Here is an 18,316-nt window from a genome sequence, read left to right as displayed (position 1 = left end):
TTAAAATACCAAAAGGCAGGCGGTCCGAAAATGGGCCAAAAAAAGGACGGAAGGAAGTGCGAACGATTGATTCAATTAATTGCCAAATTAAAAGGGAAGAATTTCATCACCAAAAGGCAGGCAAGGAAGCCAGGAAAGGAAGTAAAGGGAATGAACGAGAATGTTATGACAATGTTAGAAACCAAAAAATAATAAATGACGAGGGGAATATAAAGGCAAAACGGAGGCTGTAACCGATCTGGGCTGACACAAAGTGACAGGCGCCGGGGGCCTCACTGGCACAATTGAATTTATTATGGCATTTCAACTGGGAGAGCGTGAATTGAATGAAAGTGGACGGAAGCCCACCCACCCACACACACACACACACACACACACACACACTGGCGAGATGGGGAGAAAGGCGGGGAAAGCCCTGTTGCAATAGCATCATTATTGGACTAAACCGAAACTATTTGCCTCAATGGGCCACAAAGCGCCACACGACACGCCAAAGGACACAGGCGAAGAACCAAAGGCAGAGAAGGAGGCAAAAACAAGGACAACTGGCAGAGAGACTGCAGAAAGGACACGGACGAACCCACATCGCCAGTGAGATAGTCCAATGCCCTCGGGGTATATTTTTCGCCACTTTCGCTACGGCCAAAAGTGTTGACTGTCTTTGATTTTGTTTGTCTGCCCGCCCGCCTGGCCAACTCTCGCTCCCTCTCAACTCCCGACCAGACATCGATGCCCCGAGGGAAAGGGCTAACACCAGCAATTACACACAGTTTTGTCAATCGAGCAAAAGTTCAGAGGAGTGCGCGCATAATCAGCAAATGAATCATGAACCAAATGGAGGACCATTCGCTCATTACGGCTTGTAGTTGTAATTACACGGGGAAAAACATGATGAGGTAGCATTTGTTATAATACATCTGAAATAATGCCCAAAGGAATGCAATACTAACTTTCAGATAAGTTTGAAGTTCTGCTTGGCATCAGGCAAACCTTCAATTTATTTAATATAGGAATAATACTTGATACTTATAGTTCTTAAATCTTTTTCGTTGCGTGTACAGCAGAGCCTGTTAGCAAACGCATTGTGGCTACAAACAAATTACAAAATCGGCTAAACTTAAGCCGCCGTGTTGCGTGCAGTTTATGACTAAAGAGCCGCCGGCGGATGCGCTGAAATCCCGGTCACTGCAATTGGCTTTTTCCCAACCGCACTCACGTGCAGTCTCCACACACACACGGGATCACACATTCGGTGGGCGGTGGGCGGTGGGGCAAAGCCCCGCCTGTCTATCGGCCAAAACAAAGTTAAATCGGCCAAATCCTTTGACCATGTCACACTTTTATACATAATCGTTCGTCGAGCACGTGCAGACAACCGCAATGTTGTGCAAGGATGGCAAAAAAAAAAAAAAAAAAAAAAAATAAACATAAAAAAGGACAACAAAAAGCTCACACAAAAACAACGAGAGCAAATTACAGCGGCGGACAGCGGGCGACAGCAAATATTACGTATACGTGCGTTCAATGTCCTGATGACGTTGCGAGCAAGGCCAATAATGCAAAAGGCATTAACAGGCGCAGGCACTGGTTTTCCATAGCAGTTATTGCCATTAACATGGCTTAATTAGCCAACTGGCTGTAACAACACCGGCTTAAAGCATAATTGTAAATATTTCCGGACTTAAACAAACCAGTACGACTCCCTCTGAATAATGAAAGGCCTGTCAGCTAGGCCAGGGATCTGAGTAGCGTTACATAGGATATGGCAGTGCGCACAATCTGTGGGTGAAAAAGGAAGTGCAATTAATAAATAAATTAGTTAAAAGTTGGTAATTAATAGTATGGATTAATCATTCACTTAAGGTGTCTAAAAGTGGTCAGTGTTGGGAATATTTGTTGCATACACCTTTATAAACGATTTTTAAACGCTTTCCTCACCGCGATGAGCGTCTCCCGATTGGCCTCGAAGAAGTAACCATCGATGGGACATCCCAAGCTCGATCGCATCATGGCAATTTTTAAGGAGCTTACAAGCTCCAGGTTTTCCTGCATCAGATGGGGCCAGCTGGACTCGTAGATGGCCTGGCCAAATAGCTGACACTCCGAATGGACGCTCGATCCGCAGAAACAGTATATGGACACCTGGCCAACAACTGCTGCCGTAAATGCGGCATAGAAGAGTAACGCTGGCTGCAGGATATTGGCAGACAGTTGGTAGCACAGGACACACAAGTGCAGTGAGGCTGCCAAAAACTGGGCGAAGATGAGCGGTCTGAAGTATTCGTTTAAGAAATGGCCCAGGTCCAAACACACCGCATATAGTTGAAACACGTGCTTTAAGTTCTCACGAGTCTCTTTCGTATTCCTGCCCTCGAAGTGCATCATTTTGTGCCTGGCAATCTGGAACAGGGCACAGAGATTATGGCTCAAAGAACAGAACAGTGTGTCCAAACAAACGGTGGGCAGTGCCACGCCCAGTGCATCACACACATTCCAGAAATAGGAAATGATGTAGTTGGACAGGTTCATATTGTCTCAGGGATATCTGCAGAATGTGTGTCTTAATATTCTGGATTTTAAGTACAGTACTTTTTCTTACACACTGGGAAAGGGAAAGTCCGGCTGCAATTCACCTGTTCGTTGGTAGCTGAACAGCATGGACAGAGGGGACATCAGACAGGCCGAAAGGCCAGCCGTAATGAAACAGTAGGCATACAAAGCACTGATGAACTGATCCCGACGACTTTCCCTGGTCACTATCATTTCAGCGACAGCGCAGTGAGTTTCTAATAGAAAATAGAGTTCATACAGTGTATCTCAATAATAGATAGCTTACCCCTTTGCAAAACACAATAAAACTGCCCTATTAGAAACTTGAAGTCCTTGTGAAGCCAAAGGAAAATTCCGATTTTGCACAGGGCCAGCAAATCCACGAGAACCGAGCAGAGCGAGTCGGTTAATTGCTCCACATTTTGGACGTTTTGCAGGCCAAATGCGATGGTCAGGGGCATGAAGCTAGCCACCGAGAGGATGCAGCAGATGCTGCGCCAAGGATATCGATGGCCAACATCCTGTTCGTGCAACAATTTGAGTCCGAGAACGCGAAAGAAAGCGGTCTGCAGGCGGAGGAACTTGTCCGTCAGCATGTCGAGTGAAAAGTGAGTGAGTCCTCCTAATGGGCAGCGAAGCTCACTGGCTTGTGCTCATTAGCGGCAAAGTAAAATCAATAAGCCATTAAAGTGAGAAACCTATAATGGTATTTATTATTTATATTCGAGTGCCAGGACCTTCAGCCTGCTGCAGCTCGCAAATGAAGTGGCGGTTGCAAAATTGTCTTGGTCTCTGGGGAATTCTGAATGCATCAGCATACAAATCTTGGCCCTCCGATGTTTGCACAATAAATTATACTTAATTAAAAACAATTAAAAGCAAATTCCAATTGCAGCCGTCAAGCAGCTCGGCCTGTGGTGTTGCAAGCAGCAAATCTGTGAGCCACTGCAAATATTTGGCTGCAATGCTAACCAAAAACTAAAACAAATCCTAGCTGCATTTCAAATGTGAAAACTTTTGCTTGCCTCGCATCCTGCAGTTCCGAATTGCATGCTGCTGTTTTGGGATTCGTCTAACATTTCAGGGTTTTAATTACTGCTAAGCCCGAGACTTTTACCGGCTCCATCGTATCGGTATTGTTGTCGTGGTCAAAGATCACAGCAGCTGGAGATGCAGCTGCAACTGGGCAGCCGGCAAAGTTTGGCCATCGTTTGCTCGGAGAATTTAAATGGCCAAAATAAATTAATGCAATTACATGCTGGCAGCTTAAGACCCGAGTTAAGGCCTAAGTGGAGTCATAAAGCACACACAAATTGAGTTCGGGACAAATGCCACAGACTTTGCAGCGACGGCATTATTAATTCGAATGTGTGAATGCCGCAGTGGGGCAGTGAGGTCCAATTCTATTTACTCAATTATTAACCGTCAGACGGAGTAATTAATTACCAGTTCTTACCTCTCGGATTGAAAACAGAGCCACCACCGATGGCCATCCTCTGGCGATGGAACAACTTTCGGCCTAGGCACATAAAACAAACATTGACACACTGACCGGGGCACCACGAAGCCCACGAAAATGGAAAATGGAAAATGGAAAATGGAGTTTATATATTTTCGGTAAAACAAAACTTGCTGGAAAACTCAACTCAACTCGGCTGGCTGGCAGCTGACAGAAGGGGGAAATGGAAAACCATCTGGGGGGTGGCCGAAAACTGTTCAAGAACTTTTTCTTATTTCTGGCATTGTTATTACCACGTTGATGCTGCTCGACTGGTGGACTGCTCGAATGCTTCACTGTATCCATGGCAGCCAGCTCTCGACGAAACTCGAATTTCCTTTTTGGGGGCAGGCGTGAAATATTCGACTTAAGAACTGGCCGGAATTATAATACTTGAGCCACAGTCACTTGATAACTATTGTTTCGCCTTGTTTGCTCCGGCCAACACTTATCAGTTCATTTGTTTTGAGGTGAAAATTCGAATGAACTATGGTGTTGCATGGCCAACAGGACAGGGTATCGCCAGCTTGGTGCTGGCTGGGCCGGCCTGCGCTGAGCTGAAATACTTTGCCATTTAGTTGTTGCACTGCCCGGACAGCAGTTGAATCCAAAATGAAATACTTGATTTCAGCCTCCGTGGGATTTAGCCTGCAACTCCGGAGGGGCGAAAACTTTGCCGCTCTCGCAGGAAGTCAACTTGGCAGGGGACGGAGTGGAGTGCGACTAAGGCGGAGCGCAGGCCTGGGGAAGCAGTTTGCTTAAAATGTTTAGTGGAAAGTGTTTTAAAATACATTAAAAAGTTCACGGCTGCCCTGGCACGCATTGAATTTATGCGAATTTGGTGAACTCCTTCTTGAGTGGAAACTTTTTGCATTTGCCACTCGCCGGCGCCGCCCGCCCAATCAACTTAAATATTTGTTTAGCTCAAGTGCTTTCGTGGGCCTCGTCCCCGCATTTCCACCTTTGTTTGGGGACCATCCAGAATCGTACTTAGACAGTTGTAATTAATGCCCCAACCAGCTCCATGTCTTCTCCCCAGGCGACCGAGCCGTGTATTCTGGCTGCTTTTCGTTACCAGGCACTCCTGCTGCTCGGTGGTTGATTTTCCGCCTCGGGCGTGTTTTCATATTTGCTTCTGTCATCATTTAATGAGAGATATATTTTATTTCCCGTCTCATATTTATTGGAATATATTGCTGGTCGGGGTGCCCAAGTGGGGCCAAGGACCGTCGACTTTCGATACCTGAGCGCCGCTGTTTGCGAGTTGATTTGATACGCTCGAAGGAAAACTGTCGAATTCGCAAATGACGAAGCCCTATTTTCATCTCGAGGCACTTTTGTCTAGGCCCGAAAACCAATCGCAAATGGGCGAGTATTTTTGCAAAACAAACAAGTCGCAAGTAATTTGTTTTTCTCCCCCTCCCCCACTCGAGAAAACCCATTTTCGTGGGAAAACAGGCCTGCCATCGCATCGAACCCCTGGGTAAATGGTTTATATTTTTTCAGTTTTTCTTTTTTTCCGCTTACCGCCTTTTTTGCTGAGCTAATTTGCGAAAGCTGGATGCAACTGTTGAAATCGGGAAATTACATTAACGCCAGTCATTTTTCCGATTGCCATGCTTCATTAATAACAAACGCTTGTAAATAATTGCAACAACTATGGCCACAACTATGCTATAAGTCAATTAAAACTGGGCATATTCAATACGCCTCTTTTCGAGATACTCTATGAGTTACAGAAAACGAGAAATAAATAGATGGATTTTTTGAGATTCTATCTTCCTTTTTCTAGCTTCCTTTGTTCTCTTAATTTTGTAATAACTTTGAAATGTTCATCAAAGTGAAAGTAGCCATTTTCAGCATTTTCCAGCTTGTGGAGCTTACAATCAGATAGTTTCCTATATGGTACATGCCGCCTTTCAACTTTTTGTATCTTTTGATAGAGTAGAGCTACGCCTGAGTGGGCATAAAACGCATTTAAATTAATAATCATTTAAAACACAATCGCTTGCGGGCTGATTAAGGAGCAGCGAGAATGCGGGACGGCGACATCAAAACAAATGGCAAAAGGAATGCCATATTGGATTAATGCAACTAATGAATATAGCTCGTGCTGATGATTTCATCGTTCAACATCGTTTGCATCCAGATCGCGACGATAAAAAAAAGCTTAATTCAATTTGCGGCAGGGAAAATTGTATTAATCAGGCAAATAAGTGTTCGCTTTTATTTTATGAATAATTAAAAATATTTATTGCTCTGCCGGCGGTCGAAATGCTGATGAACTACATTGGCCAGCGGCAAATTGACTGTCCGTTTGCCCACTTGAGGCACAATTGCATAATCAAATCCACAACTATTCAATTACGCCTGTGTCACTCGAGCGACGCACGGCATCGTGTGAGAATAATTCGGCCAAGACCCAATCAGAGCTGAATTTAATTGAATTTAATTTAATGCATATCAATATCGAATATTCTGCTCGAATTCGATTAAACTCATGCTCCAGCTGCAGCCCAAGACCAAAGCCAATCCCACATCGACCAAGTGGAGCCATCAACGGGCCACAACTGAAGCGATTCCTAAGCGAGGCTGCACGGAATGAAAGTGGATGCAAGTCATGCGCCTGGCGTGTCCTGTTCCAATGCCATCGTTCCATCACGTTTCTCTTTGCAAAATGCTAAGAGCGCAAGGTCCTTGAAGAGCAAAGTCTATGGGGGAACTAGTAAGTTGGCCAGCAATTAGACAGCTGTCAGCGTGTTGACCCAGGAAAAACTCGAAGAATTCCCGCCAGCAGCTGGGGCACTCCATCATGCCAGGCCAGTGCCGGAGTTGCGCCAGGTCCTCCAGGAACTTCACACGCTTTCTGATGACCATAATGACAACAATTAAATATAAATCACCGGGGAAACAACATGCCAAGGATTTACCTTTCCCCCTCACAATCTCCGTCCTCCCAAGCCACGCACGCATACAATTAGCTTTTATGGCCGCGGGCCCGAAGGAAAATGGCGGCCATGGCCCTGGCCAATGGTAATTTGAAAATATGGTAATTATGAAGCGGCTTTGTGTAAGGCGGGAAAGCAGAAAAACAAGAAACGGATAGCGGGGGGAACGGGAAAATGGAGCAGGGCAGCCAGAACCTCTGACACCGCGGCTGTGTCTGTTCTAATTAGGCGCACATAAATTGCACCACAAACAAGATGGGCAAACAACAACCATCGGCAACAAATCCTAAATAACAATTAAACCAATTTTCAAGATTAAAAACACCTCGCAGCCAATGCTTTAATATTTTAATTAAAAATTCCTTCGCAAATGCTGCCGCAAAGTGTGAGTGAGGTGTGGCGGTAAGCCTGGCCAACAGCCCCTCCAGACGCCCCTCCAGAAGACCCTTGAGCGAATGAGTGGCCGAGTGTTCCCTGAATGGCCTCTGGAGGCCTATGACTTTGAATTATTGCACGGCGAGTCATAAATTAAGTGCGTGGCCCTCCTGAAATGGCGGCGAGTGTGGTGCGCACGTTGGGCGCCACTTGTCGGTGGTGGTGGCAGGTGGCCAATCGAGCACTTGCATTAAGCATTAAGCGCTCTTCGAGAATTTTCTTAGTTTTAAAACATTTTCAAAAACATAAATTGATGCATGAGAAGCACTGAAAGGCATTGAATTTATATTTAATCGAAGCTTTGCTTCAGTTAAACTCGCTTATAGCTTAAAACGGGAGGCTGTTATGGTTGCAAACCAGTTTCATGGTCACAAATCCACTATTTTGGTTACCGAAACCAACCAGTTGATGTCTTATCCACTTTGCAAGAGCATTTCCCTCCAGCATCGCTGCTCCTTCACTCAAATATTCCGGTAATAGAATTTGAAGACCGAAATCGGCGGGCGTAGAAGGACTTCGGGAGACCTTTAGACCTTCATAAATAAATGCGCCAAGTTCTACGCTGGGAGTTGAATCCTTTATCCATGTAAAGGAGTGGGAGTGGCACCTCTCGAGTCGCTGTTGTGGCCGCGCAATCAAATTCAGACATTCGGCGACACTCACGCCGCCCACTTGCGTTACTTAAGTGTCGTAAAGTCCTGCCAGGAATGCGGGGGGAGGTTGAGCGGTTGGGTCCAAAGGAGGGTGGGTGCAAGGACAACAACAAGTGCCGCTTTTATGATTTATGCAACTATCGCCTGCAGCCAGAAGTGGGTGGGGCACGACTCCAGGAGAGCCATTGCCGAAATCCTTGAGAGAGCCGCTCGAGGCGCGTAAATTCTTTTCTTGGGCGCCGCGTCTTCCTCTTCTCGCATTTCTGTTTTTTTTTTTTGGTTTTGGACATACGTCTCAGACTAAGCGGCTCGTGGGGAAAGTGGGAAAAGCGCTTCAAATTGTGCATTTTTTATGGACGCAGTGGGTGGCTGGGGGCGGCATTCATGAATAAAAGATTTTCCGATTCACCCCGACACCAGAAGCAGGCAAACCGCCTCCTCTAACTCCTCCTCCTCCTGCCGCCCAATTTATTATGCTGTTGGCCTTGCCGAGTGCAAATAATAAGCAGCAAGTGCACAGCCACGCCCACACAATTGAGGGGGCGGAGCGCCGAGGCGAAGGCGGGCCAAGTAGGTGTGGTGGCACTGGAGAAGAGGCTCCAAAGGCAAAATGCCTGCAAAATTAGCAAAGCAAACGCTCGGCTGCAGTTTACTTGCCATTTAAGCGCCGCACTCGACAGCTGTGTTTGTCAGTGGCACTTGCAACGAGCAACCACCTAGGCGCCACAACAGCATCAGCAACTTGCAACGCACGAGCTGCAAGAGGAAAAACTAGCGGCACACAAGGAAAAACCAACAGAATACCAGGCAGATATGAGTGTGTCTCTATTTTCAATAAAGTTAATCAAAAAAATTTAAGAAAACGTATTAAAAAATAATTAAGCTAAGAAACTGATCAACAGGTTACATAGATATCGCTTTAAATTTCGCTTATAAAAGTATCTTAAAGTTTGCAACATACGTTGCGGCACTTAATACGGTGATTTGTGCATTTTTGTGTCATTCCGTATGCATAATATACTCCCGTTCAAGATTTGGAATTTTCTGACATATTTTCTTTCTGTGGAATGCTGCACCTGCAACTTGCAACGGCAGCCTAACAACAACCCACAGCCCAAAAGTTGAACTTGCAGTTTTATTATTTTTCTTGCCTCGCCATTGTTTGTCTCTCGAAAACAAAGGGTCGTCTTCGGTCCAAAAGAAATGCACATAAAATATAAGAATATTAGGCAAACACAGGGCAATTTGGTCAGAGGATATACGAGTGTTTATGCAAGTTCACTTGGGAATTAGGGAGTTCAAACAACTAAGAAATGGCAATTCCGACAAATCTGCTCGGAAATTGAAATATGCTGTTGCACTTAATTTGTTTAACAATTACACTTTGCTGTTCAACTGGTCGGATTTGTGAAGTGGTCAGATTAACTTGGAAAGCCCTCTGATTGCAAATGGTACAAATGGAAATTTTAAATAAACTGGTTTGTAGAAATGTATTGAAATATAAAATAATCATAGCGAATGGTGTTAAATATTGCTCGTATGCTATATAGTCAATCAGATATCATGATAGAATGCCTCGAAAATAAGAAGCAAAATCGAAAAACATAAATGTCCTTTTAGTCCCTTTAAAAGTGGCGCCACCTAGCGTCTCAACCTTCCTGAAACAGTGCAGCCAAGCATGTGGCAGCAGCACCTTTTGTAAGGGCAGCATTAAAAGATTGTCCAAACCCACCACACCGGCTCGAGTCTTGGCTAGGTGCGGAACACGGCTATTTGGGGGATTCATTTTTTGCAGTCTTCGAAAAATTGAAAATAAATATTTTTAAATATATATTATAAATTATATTTACCAGTATTGAAAATCAGATCAATAAAAAAATATTTAGATCTATATAATAATAATATTTTCAACACATTCACCATGTTATTTTGTTAAAAATAATGCAATATCTTTGCAAATTCATGAAAAAGGTTAAAAAATAAAAGCACAGTGCATTAGTACAGTGACGTTTACCTTTATTAAACAGACTTGCCTACAAAATGTTTGGGGTCGCGATTTTTACAATTGCAATTTCGTGCGGAGGCCTGAAATTGGTGAAACTTGACCAGGTCTGACGCCGTTTGGGGTATCAACTAAAGTCTAGGAGTAGTTTTATTCATCGTTATCGGAACGAGCCGAGGACTTTTTGGACTTCTTATGCTTGCGCTTCTTCTCGCGATGCCGCTTCTCCGAGCTGGAATCGCGTTTGCTCTTGGCGCCGGTGCTGGTGGCATCGGTTTTGGACGCACTTCCGGCGGATGCAGCAGCTTCCGGGTCCACGGAATCCTCTTCATGCAGCTTCCTGAGCGTCTCGGCCTTCAGGCGCTCCAGTTCGTTGAGCTCGCGGGTGGTGCGCTCCTTATCCAGGTCGTCCTGGCGCTGCTTCTCCAGGCGGCGTTCCTCCTCCTTGGCGATCTCGTTGCGCATGTGCTCCTTCATCAGCATGGCGGCCTCCGCACGCTTCTGCATCTTCTCGCGGGCCGCCTTCTCGCGCTCCTCGCTCATGGGCAGCGCGGAGGTGAGCTTGGGCAGCGGGCTGCGGGAGCGGCGGCGGCGGGAGCGACTAGTTGAGGGACTGCGACTGCGCGAGGAACTGTGCCGACGTCCACGGCTGCGACTGCGCCTGTTGCCGGACGATTCACGGCGTCTTCTGCCATCTGAGTCCTGGCGCCTTCTGCCGGAGGATTCCTGGCGTCGTCTGGCCGGTGATTCCTTGCGCCTTCTGTCAGGCGATTCCCTGCGTTTCCTTTCCGGCGAGTCCCTACGCCGCCTGCCCGGTGAATCGTGCCTTTTGGCCTGCGAGTCTTGTTGCTTTTTGTCGGCGGACTCCGCAGCTCTTTTGTCAGGAGTATCCCGTTTCCTGCCTGGCGAGTCCTGACGCTTTCTGTCCGGCGATTCTTGTCTTTTCACAGGAGAATCCTGACGCTTCCTATCAGAATCCTTTAGTTTTTTGCTCGGGCTATCCTCTAGTTTCTTACCCGCTGAATACCCCTGCCTTTTGCTGTCTTGTATCTTTTTGTCTTGGGAATCCTCCCGTTTTCTATTGGCGGAGTCCTTGCGCTTCCTTCCAGGTGAATCCTCACGCTTCCAGTTGGGAGAAGCCTCCCGCTTCCTGTCGCGTGAATCGTCCCGCTTTCTTTCAGGCGAGTCCCGCCGCTTTCTCTCCGTTGAGTTGGGACGCTTACTCGGCGAATCCTGACGTTTTCGGCCCGGCGACAGCTGACGCCTCTGGCTGGGTGAATCCTGCCTACGGTTCTGACTGCGGGAGCGCTGCTGACGACGGCGGTCTCCACTGGGCGAGCCTCTTCCTCGGATTGGTGACAGGGGGAAACGATTGCGGTACTCATTATCCTGAGAGCGCGAGCGACGGCGGCGATCTCTGTCCGCAAAAGGATTTCTGCGATTGCCACGATTAAACTGATTCTGATTTTGATTCTGGTTTTGGTTGTAGTTTTCGCCAGGACGTCGGGCGGGCGAGCGTTGGTGACGACGAGGAGGGGATTGGCGACGAGGGCTCCGGGAACGACTGCGCTTTAGCTTGGCCTTCTCCTCGGGCTTACGCTCATCGCGATTAGCGCTGCGATCCTTGCTGGTCGATGGCTCCACTCTGATATCCGCCTTGTTTGGTGGTTTCACCTTCAACTGGTCCTCGTTTTCGGACTCGGCTTCGGATTCTGTCTGCTGCTCGTAGTCCAAGGCGTTCATGTCCATCGACTTGCGGCGCTTTACAGGAGTCACATCCCTTGCCTTATCCCTCTCGCCAGCCTTTTCTCTCTCCTTGGCTTTACCGCGCTCTGCGGCGTCCTTCGACTTGGCTTTGTGCTCTGGAGAGAATCGATCCGGAGTTATTTTGCCACCGTAAGTGCTGGCATGGGATAGCTCGAAAAAGGACTGCTTGGGATTCTTTGTGGCCTCCTCGTGGCGACGCTTTCTCTCATGCTCGCGTCGCTTCATCTCCTCCTCGCGCATCTTGCTCTCTTCCTCAATGCGCTCCAGGTCGGACAACTTGATGGTGCGCTTCTGGGCATGCTTCCAGTGAGGTGGCGTAGTGCTGCGCGAACGACTACGCGACGGGGTGCGAAAGCGCTGTAAATGGTGTCATTTTAGAAATTGTGTGCGGAGTTACAAACAACTTTATATACTCACAAACACTCCACGTCCTTTGACAATGCGACCGCTACGCGATGTGGGCGGTGCCTGTTTCTTTGACCAACCGAAGTTGTTACGGCTGCGGTCTCGATCCTGATCTTTGCCTCGATCGCGATCCTGCCCGCGTGCTCCACGCTCCTCACGATCCAGCGACTTTGATCGCTCCGCGCGCATTAGGAATTTGTTCGATACCTGAATACAGAAGGGTATATTCAATAATACGAACAGAGAATCCAGTTCAGTTACCTCTGGTATCTCGTTAGGATCTATCTTTGTAATTGTGACCAGCGGATGCAGTTCGCCTTCCTCGCGGTCCTCGTCATCATCCTGCGGGGTCTGGTCATGTTTTCCATTGCCGCGGCTTGTTTCATTGCTATACAAATGAAACGAAATGAATCAAATTACAAAATAACAACCACTATCACATACTCTTCGCTTTCGCTTTGCGACTTTGACTCTTTGCGGCTGCGTTTTTTCTTCTTGGCCTTGCGCACGGACTTAGCTTCAGTCTCACTTTCCTCGCTGTTTGAGTCTTCGGTGGCCGTGGAGCGCCTCTTGTGCTTCTTCTCCTTTTTGGCTATGTGACGAGAGACATGTCAAGTATAATGGATATGCGTAAATGAATGGCAGTCGTACCCTTTGTCTGCCTAACTAGTTCACCGCAGTTGGCAATGGCTGCATCCTGCAGCGGGCGTGAGTTCCGATCGACAGGCAAACCCTCCAATTGGCGCACCAACTCCTGACCGGATATAACTTGGCCGAATACAACATGGATACTGCAACGAGGAAAGATGACGCTATTATGCTGATCTACTTAACGTGCTCAAAGCTAACTTACTTGTCCAAATGTGGCGCAGGCTGTGTTGTACTACAATGAGAAACAGAAGAAGAGAAAAATATTCTTTACACTTTGGCTAACTGGTTGTTGGGCTGCAGTAGGCAGTTGTAGTTGAAATCGGTGTTGTTGTTGTTGTTTCAGTCGTTGTTGTTGGTGTCGGTTGTGGTGGAGACAATGTCATGTGCAACAAAGTTTAAAGGTTTCTAGGTGTAGGTAGAGGTGGCACACAGGATTTTGGCAAGCCACCAACCGCAAGAGTCGCTGCAGCTAGCCATGGCCAGCACATTGTCATCTGGCAGATCCATCGTGAGGATCCAGCCCAGGATTCCGGCAAAGATCCACAAGGAGCCGACAGCGAGGGAGAGAGAGAGACACACTGAGACCGAGGCCCCGAGACCAAAGACCATGGAGTTTGGTTTTTGGACCCACAGACCAAATGCACTAGGGATGCTGGGATGGCGGTGCATCGGCCGATGTAGGACAGATTGCGATGCATCTGTGCGCTGGTCAGTGGGACGCTAGCTCACACTTTACCGCCCACGGGCTACGGCTAAATGGCAATAGATTAATGAACAACAACAGAGGTTTAAGTATAGATCAAAAAGAAGGCGAAGAGAGTTTAGCTGAATTATCGGTGCCTGAAACAGAACTGAAACTAAATTTACGGCCACGTTAGTCCGGACCAGCCGGTTACGGCCCTCCGTCGAGAGCACTTACATAAAGAACTGCGAGCCATTGGTGTTCTTGCCCCGGTTGGCCATCGAAAGCAGGAAGGGACGATCGTGCTTGTTCTCGAAGCTCTCATCTGGAAAGAGGAATCAGATTGTTTTAACCAAATTTACTTTAAATGTTACTTAAAAGCCCAAGAGATGAGCACCCAGAAAACCCAATCTTCTAGATAACTTTTTAATGCGCATGTAATTGGATTTCCCCAGCCGCTTCTATTTGCATATTTGACCCATTTTCCACCCAGACGTATAATTAGCAATATGTAGATGTAGGATGTGCACCATTCCCTTAAATTTCTAATGGAATTATTTGCCAAAATGTAAATTTAAATTGAGTCGCTTGAGTGAGCTATTATTTTTGACATTTAAATGGGGTATTTGTTCTGTTTGGCTGGCATATCAAAGGTTTTGTTGATTACACTTAATGGATGGATTGTAGTGCCGTTTAGATGTAATTGGTTGGAAGTTTTTAGAAATCTCTTTACTTACATTCCGCTCCCTTTTATTAACATTTTATTAATGGGCAAATTCTAAGAATCTTGGCTGCTTGCAGCACTTTATATACCCTGTATAATCCCTTTTGTTTTCAGTTCTTCTTATCAGATAACCACTGTATTGATTTTTTCCCACACAAACAGCAGCACACACACACACAAGCATGTATGTATGTATGCATGTATGCAGGCATCGAGTCGGAAGCCGGAAGAACTCACCCTCGAACGTCCCGCCGTAGATGGACTCGCCGCCGGTGCCGTTGCCCGCGGAGAAGTCGCCCGCCTGGACCATGAAGTCCTTGACCACCCGGTGGAATATCACGCCCTTGTACTGCAGTTTCTTGCCGGTGATCAGGCCAAATCCCTTTTCGCCCGTGCAGAGTGCGCGGAAATTCTCAGCCGTCTTGGGCGCCACATCGTTGAAGAGCTCGAAGACAATGCGGCCCACGCCCAGGCCGCCCAGGGAAATGTCGAAGAAGCACCGCGGTCGCGTGGCACCCGCGTCGCGCTTGTTTACCGTCATTATTTACGCCGATTTTCGCCAATAAATGCTGTTTAATACGTATTTCACGCCGTTTTCGAGTTGCACAATTTCGGCGTTGCCAGCTCTAGTCAGAACTATGGATGTCAAAAACATACAGTTAGAAACATCGATATACAATATGTTTGGCATATTTTCGGGTATCGATATATTAATTTCAATATATATATTTTCTTACATTTGTTTATAAATAATTTTTTGCACTCAAATAAATAGTAAACTTTCAGTTATATATAGTCAAAATACTTAATTAAAGACTCTCAGCAACCAATAATCATTATATGCTTCTTGGTATAACTTTCAAAACCTTCAGAACATGGGGTTGAAAATATATTCTTCAATGCTCATTTTTTTGGGAAAAACAGAATGTCGTTCAAAAAATCTATGAATTGAAATCGGGCCTGTCTGGTCATATTATTTTTACCTTCTTCAGACAATATACACAGTATATATCTTTGTATATAGTTTTAAAAGTTTATTATATTCTTCAACACAGTAAAAAAAAATAATTCATTACATTTACCGTTCCATCCCTGGATGGAATACGGTCACACAAAGCCAATGTTTACATGGAATCTCGCGTGTGGATGTAGCTGTGTGCGTGAGCGAGAGCGCAAGAGCGGCCCGTGTGTGCGTGCGAGCGGGAGAGCAGGTCGAAGACGTGTTCTTTTCGCCGAAAAAGCAAATAATTGGGTTTATCAGAGAAAAACAAAAAAAATTCCAGCCAGTGTCGCGATAAAAACACGACAATCGCATTGCAGCCGCTTCAGAAGCGTAAGATCAGCCTCAGCTGACCGGAAAGTTTACATTGCGACGTGGAAAACCACGAATCACCAGCAAATTTCAGCAAAAGCAATCGCATTTCAGAATGTGTGGCATATTCGCGTATCTAAACTACTTGACGCCCAAGTCGCGTCAGGAGGTCCTGGATCTCCTGTTGCAGGGGCTGAAGCGGCTGGAGTATCGCGGCTACGACTCCACGGGCATAGCCATCGATGCGCTGAACTCTGGCGAGGCACAGTCCATAATGCTGGTGAAGCGTACCGGGAAGGTGAAGGTGCTGGAGGATGCGGTGGCGGAGGTGTGTCGCGGCCAGGACTACTCGCTGCCCATCGACACCCACATAGGCATAGCACACACGCGCTGGGCCACCCACGGTGTGCCCTCCGAGGTTAACTCGCATCCGCAGCGATCCGATGAGGATAATAGCTTTGTGGTGGTGCACAACGGCATTATAACCAACTACAAGGATGTGAAGACGCTGCTGGAGAAGCGCGGCTATGTATTCGAGTCCGACACGGACACGGAGGTGATTGCCAAGCTGGTACACCACCTGTGGCAGCAGCACCCTGGCTACACCTTCGGCGAGCTCGTGGAGCAGGCCATTCAGCAGCTGGAGGGCGCCTTCGCCATCGCCTTCAAGTCGAAGCACTTCCCGGGCGAGTGCGTGGCCTCCAGGAGGGGCTCGCCGCTCCTGGTGGGCATCAAGGCCAAGACCAAGCTGGCCACCGATCACATACCCATCCTGTACGCCAAGGCCCATCGTCCACATGGTCAGCCGCAGCAGCAGGCCTATCAAGTATTGCCGCCCGGCGATTGCAGCGCCGAGTTTCAACCGCTGGAGCGCAAGGAAGTGGAGTACTTCTTCGCCTCGGACGCATCGGCCGTTATTGAGCACACGAATCGGGTGATCTACCTGGAAGATGACGACGTGGCCGCCGTCAAGAGCGATGGCACGCTCAGCATTCATCGCCTAAACAAATCCTCCGATGATCCGCACGCCCGCGAGATCATCACGCTGAAGATGGAGATCCAGCAGATCATGAAGGGCAACTACGACTACTTTATGCTGAAGGAGATCTTCGAGCAGCCGGAATCCGTGGTTAACACCATGCGCGGCAGGATGAGGTTCGATACGCAGACCGTGGTTCTTGGTGGCATTAAGGAGTACATACCGGAGATCAAGCGCTGCCGTCGCCTGATGCTGATTGCGTGCGGCACATCCTACCACAGTGCGGTTGCCACCAGGCAGCTGCTGGAGGAACTGACCGAACTGCCCGTAATGGTGGAACTGGCCTCCGATTTTCTGGACAGAAACACGCCCATTTTCAGGGACGACGTGTGCTTCTTCATCTCCCAATCGGGCGAGACCGCGGACACCCTGATGGCACTCAGGTACTGCAAGCAGCGAGGAGCGCTCATCGTGGGCGTTACCAACACGGTGGGCAGCAGCATCTGCCGCGAGTCGCACTGTGGCGTCCACATCAACGCTGGACCCGAGATCGGAGTGGCCTCCACGAAGGCCTACACCTCCCAGTTCATTTCGCTGGTTATGTTCGCCTTGGTCATGTCGGAGGATCGTCTCTCGCTGCAACAGCGCCGCTTGGAGATCATCGACGGCCTGTCGCAGCTGGACGAGCACATCAGGACGGTCCTCAAGCTAAACTCGCAGGTGCAGCAGCTTGCCAAGGAGTTGTACCAGCACAAGTCGCTGCTCATCATGGGCAGGGGCTTCAACTTCGCCACCTGTTTGGAGGGCGCACTGGTAATCCATCTAATTTGAGCTATAATTTAATCTATGCATCCTAATACATGCTTGGGAACGTAATGATGGAAAATAACCGATGTCAACAATTCACTTAACTTGTTTATTGCCAAGTGCACTTCAATTAATCATTATGTTTGTTCCACGCTTTATGAGCTGAATTTAACCAATTAACTTGCTCATTGCAGAAAGTCAAGGAGCTGACGTACATGCACAGCGAGGGAATCCTGGCTGGAGAACTGAAACACGGACCACTGGCCCTGGTGGACAAGGAGATGCCCGTGCTGATGATCGTGCTGCGGGATCCGGTGTACACCAAGTGCATGAATGCCCTGCAGCAGGTGACGTCCCGCAAGGGCAGGCCAATCCTGATCTGCGAGGAGGGCGACAACGAGACCATGTCCTTCTCCACGCGTTCGCTGCAGATACCGAGGACCGTGGACTGCCTGCAGGGCGTGCTCACGGTGATTCCGCTCCAGCTGCTGTCCTACCACATCGCCGTGCTCCGCGGCTGCGACGTGGACTGCCCCAGGAACCTGGCCAAGTCGGTGACCGTGGAGTAGGCGCCCCAATTATCTGGCTAACTGGCTCGCGCCGCCTCAAGAATTCCATTTTAGTATCGGCCTGAGAAAAACAAAACAAGCCCCCTAGCATTTAAGTTACAATTTTCTGGTATTTTGTCGGATCAAAATCCGAACCTACATCCCTTAACCCACTTGTGCCCCTTCCGGCTGATGCCGCATATGTTTAACCCCTGCATTTGTAGCCTGTACTGACCCTTTGTGTTGTGGACCCACTACTTTTTGTGAATGTGCAATTGAAATATAATTATTTCCAGTTTTTCTTTAAGTGTTTTGCTCTTTTCAATTAAAAATGGATTGGAAAATGTTTTACCAG

General features: G+C 47.6%; 3 protein-coding genes across 3 annotated transcripts; 1 reads left to right on the top strand and 2 right to left on the bottom strand.

Moving 5' to 3' along the window:
- Nucleotides 1-1,908: 1,908 nt before the first annotated feature.
- On the bottom strand, nt 1,909-3,146 carry LOC6618758 (putative odorant receptor 98b). Its single transcript, XM_002042980.2, is given in 3 exon segments — nt 1,909-2,545; nt 2,600-2,786; nt 2,837-3,146. Coding segments are annotated over 3 exon segments (1,134 nt in total).
- Nucleotides 3,147-10,079: 6,933 nt separating this feature from the next.
- LOC6618757 (peptidyl-prolyl cis-trans isomerase G) lies at nt 10,080-14,949 on the bottom strand. Its single transcript, XM_032721259.1, has 8 exons — nt 14,553-14,949; nt 13,829-13,916; nt 13,112-13,141; nt 12,910-13,049; nt 12,703-12,850; nt 12,520-12,646; nt 12,271-12,465; nt 10,080-12,210 (listed from the first exon to the last, which is right to left on the bottom strand). The coding sequence occupies exons 1-8, from the start codon at nt 14,854-14,856 to the stop codon at nt 10,237-10,239; spliced, it is 3,006 nt and encodes a 1,001-aa protein (XP_032577150.1). The 5' UTR covers nt 14,857-14,949; the 3' UTR covers nt 10,080-10,236.
- Nucleotides 14,950-15,504: 555 nt separating this feature from the next.
- LOC6618756 (glutamine--fructose-6-phosphate aminotransferase [isomerizing] 2) lies at nt 15,505-18,268 on the top strand. Its single transcript, XM_002042978.2, has 2 exons — nt 15,505-17,419; nt 17,608-18,268. Exons 1-2 carry the CDS (start codon nt 15,743-15,745, stop codon nt 17,980-17,982), a joined length of 2,052 nt encoding a protein of 683 aa, XP_002043014.1. The 5' UTR covers nt 15,505-15,742; the 3' UTR covers nt 17,983-18,268.
- The last annotated feature ends 48 nt before the right edge of the window (nt 18,269-18,316 follow it).

This window comes from Drosophila sechellia, chromosome 3R, assembly GCF_004382195.2.
Source record: "Drosophila sechellia strain sech25 chromosome 3R, ASM438219v1, whole genome shotgun sequence".
Taxonomy (NCBI): domain Eukaryota; kingdom Metazoa; phylum Arthropoda; class Insecta; order Diptera; family Drosophilidae; genus Drosophila; species Drosophila sechellia.
Note: the sequence above shows the minus strand (reverse complement) of the source record. Positions and strands in the feature narration are given on the sequence as shown.

Bases quoted from the DNA above. Each gene is read 5' to 3' on its own strand.
- LOC6618757 (XM_032721259.1), bottom strand. From the start codon at position 14,856: ATGACGGTAAACAAGCGCGACGCGGGTGCCACGCGACCGCGGTGCTTC. The intron at 12,647-12,702 runs GTATGTGATAGT...TCATTTGTATAG, and splicing joins TCGCAAAGCGAAAGCGAAGA to CAATGAAACAAGCCGCGGCA. The intron at 12,466-12,519 runs GTAACTGAACTG...TTCTGTATTCAG, and splicing joins ATCCTAACGAGATACCAGAG to GTATCGAACAAATTCCTAAT.
- LOC6618756 (XM_002042978.2), top strand. From the start codon at position 15,743: ATGTGTGGCATATTCGCGTATCTAAACTACTTGACGCCCAAGTCGCGT. The intron at 17,420-17,607 runs GTAATCCATCTA...TGCTCATTGCAG, and splicing joins CCTGTTTGGAGGGCGCACTG to AAAGTCAAGGAGCTGACGTA.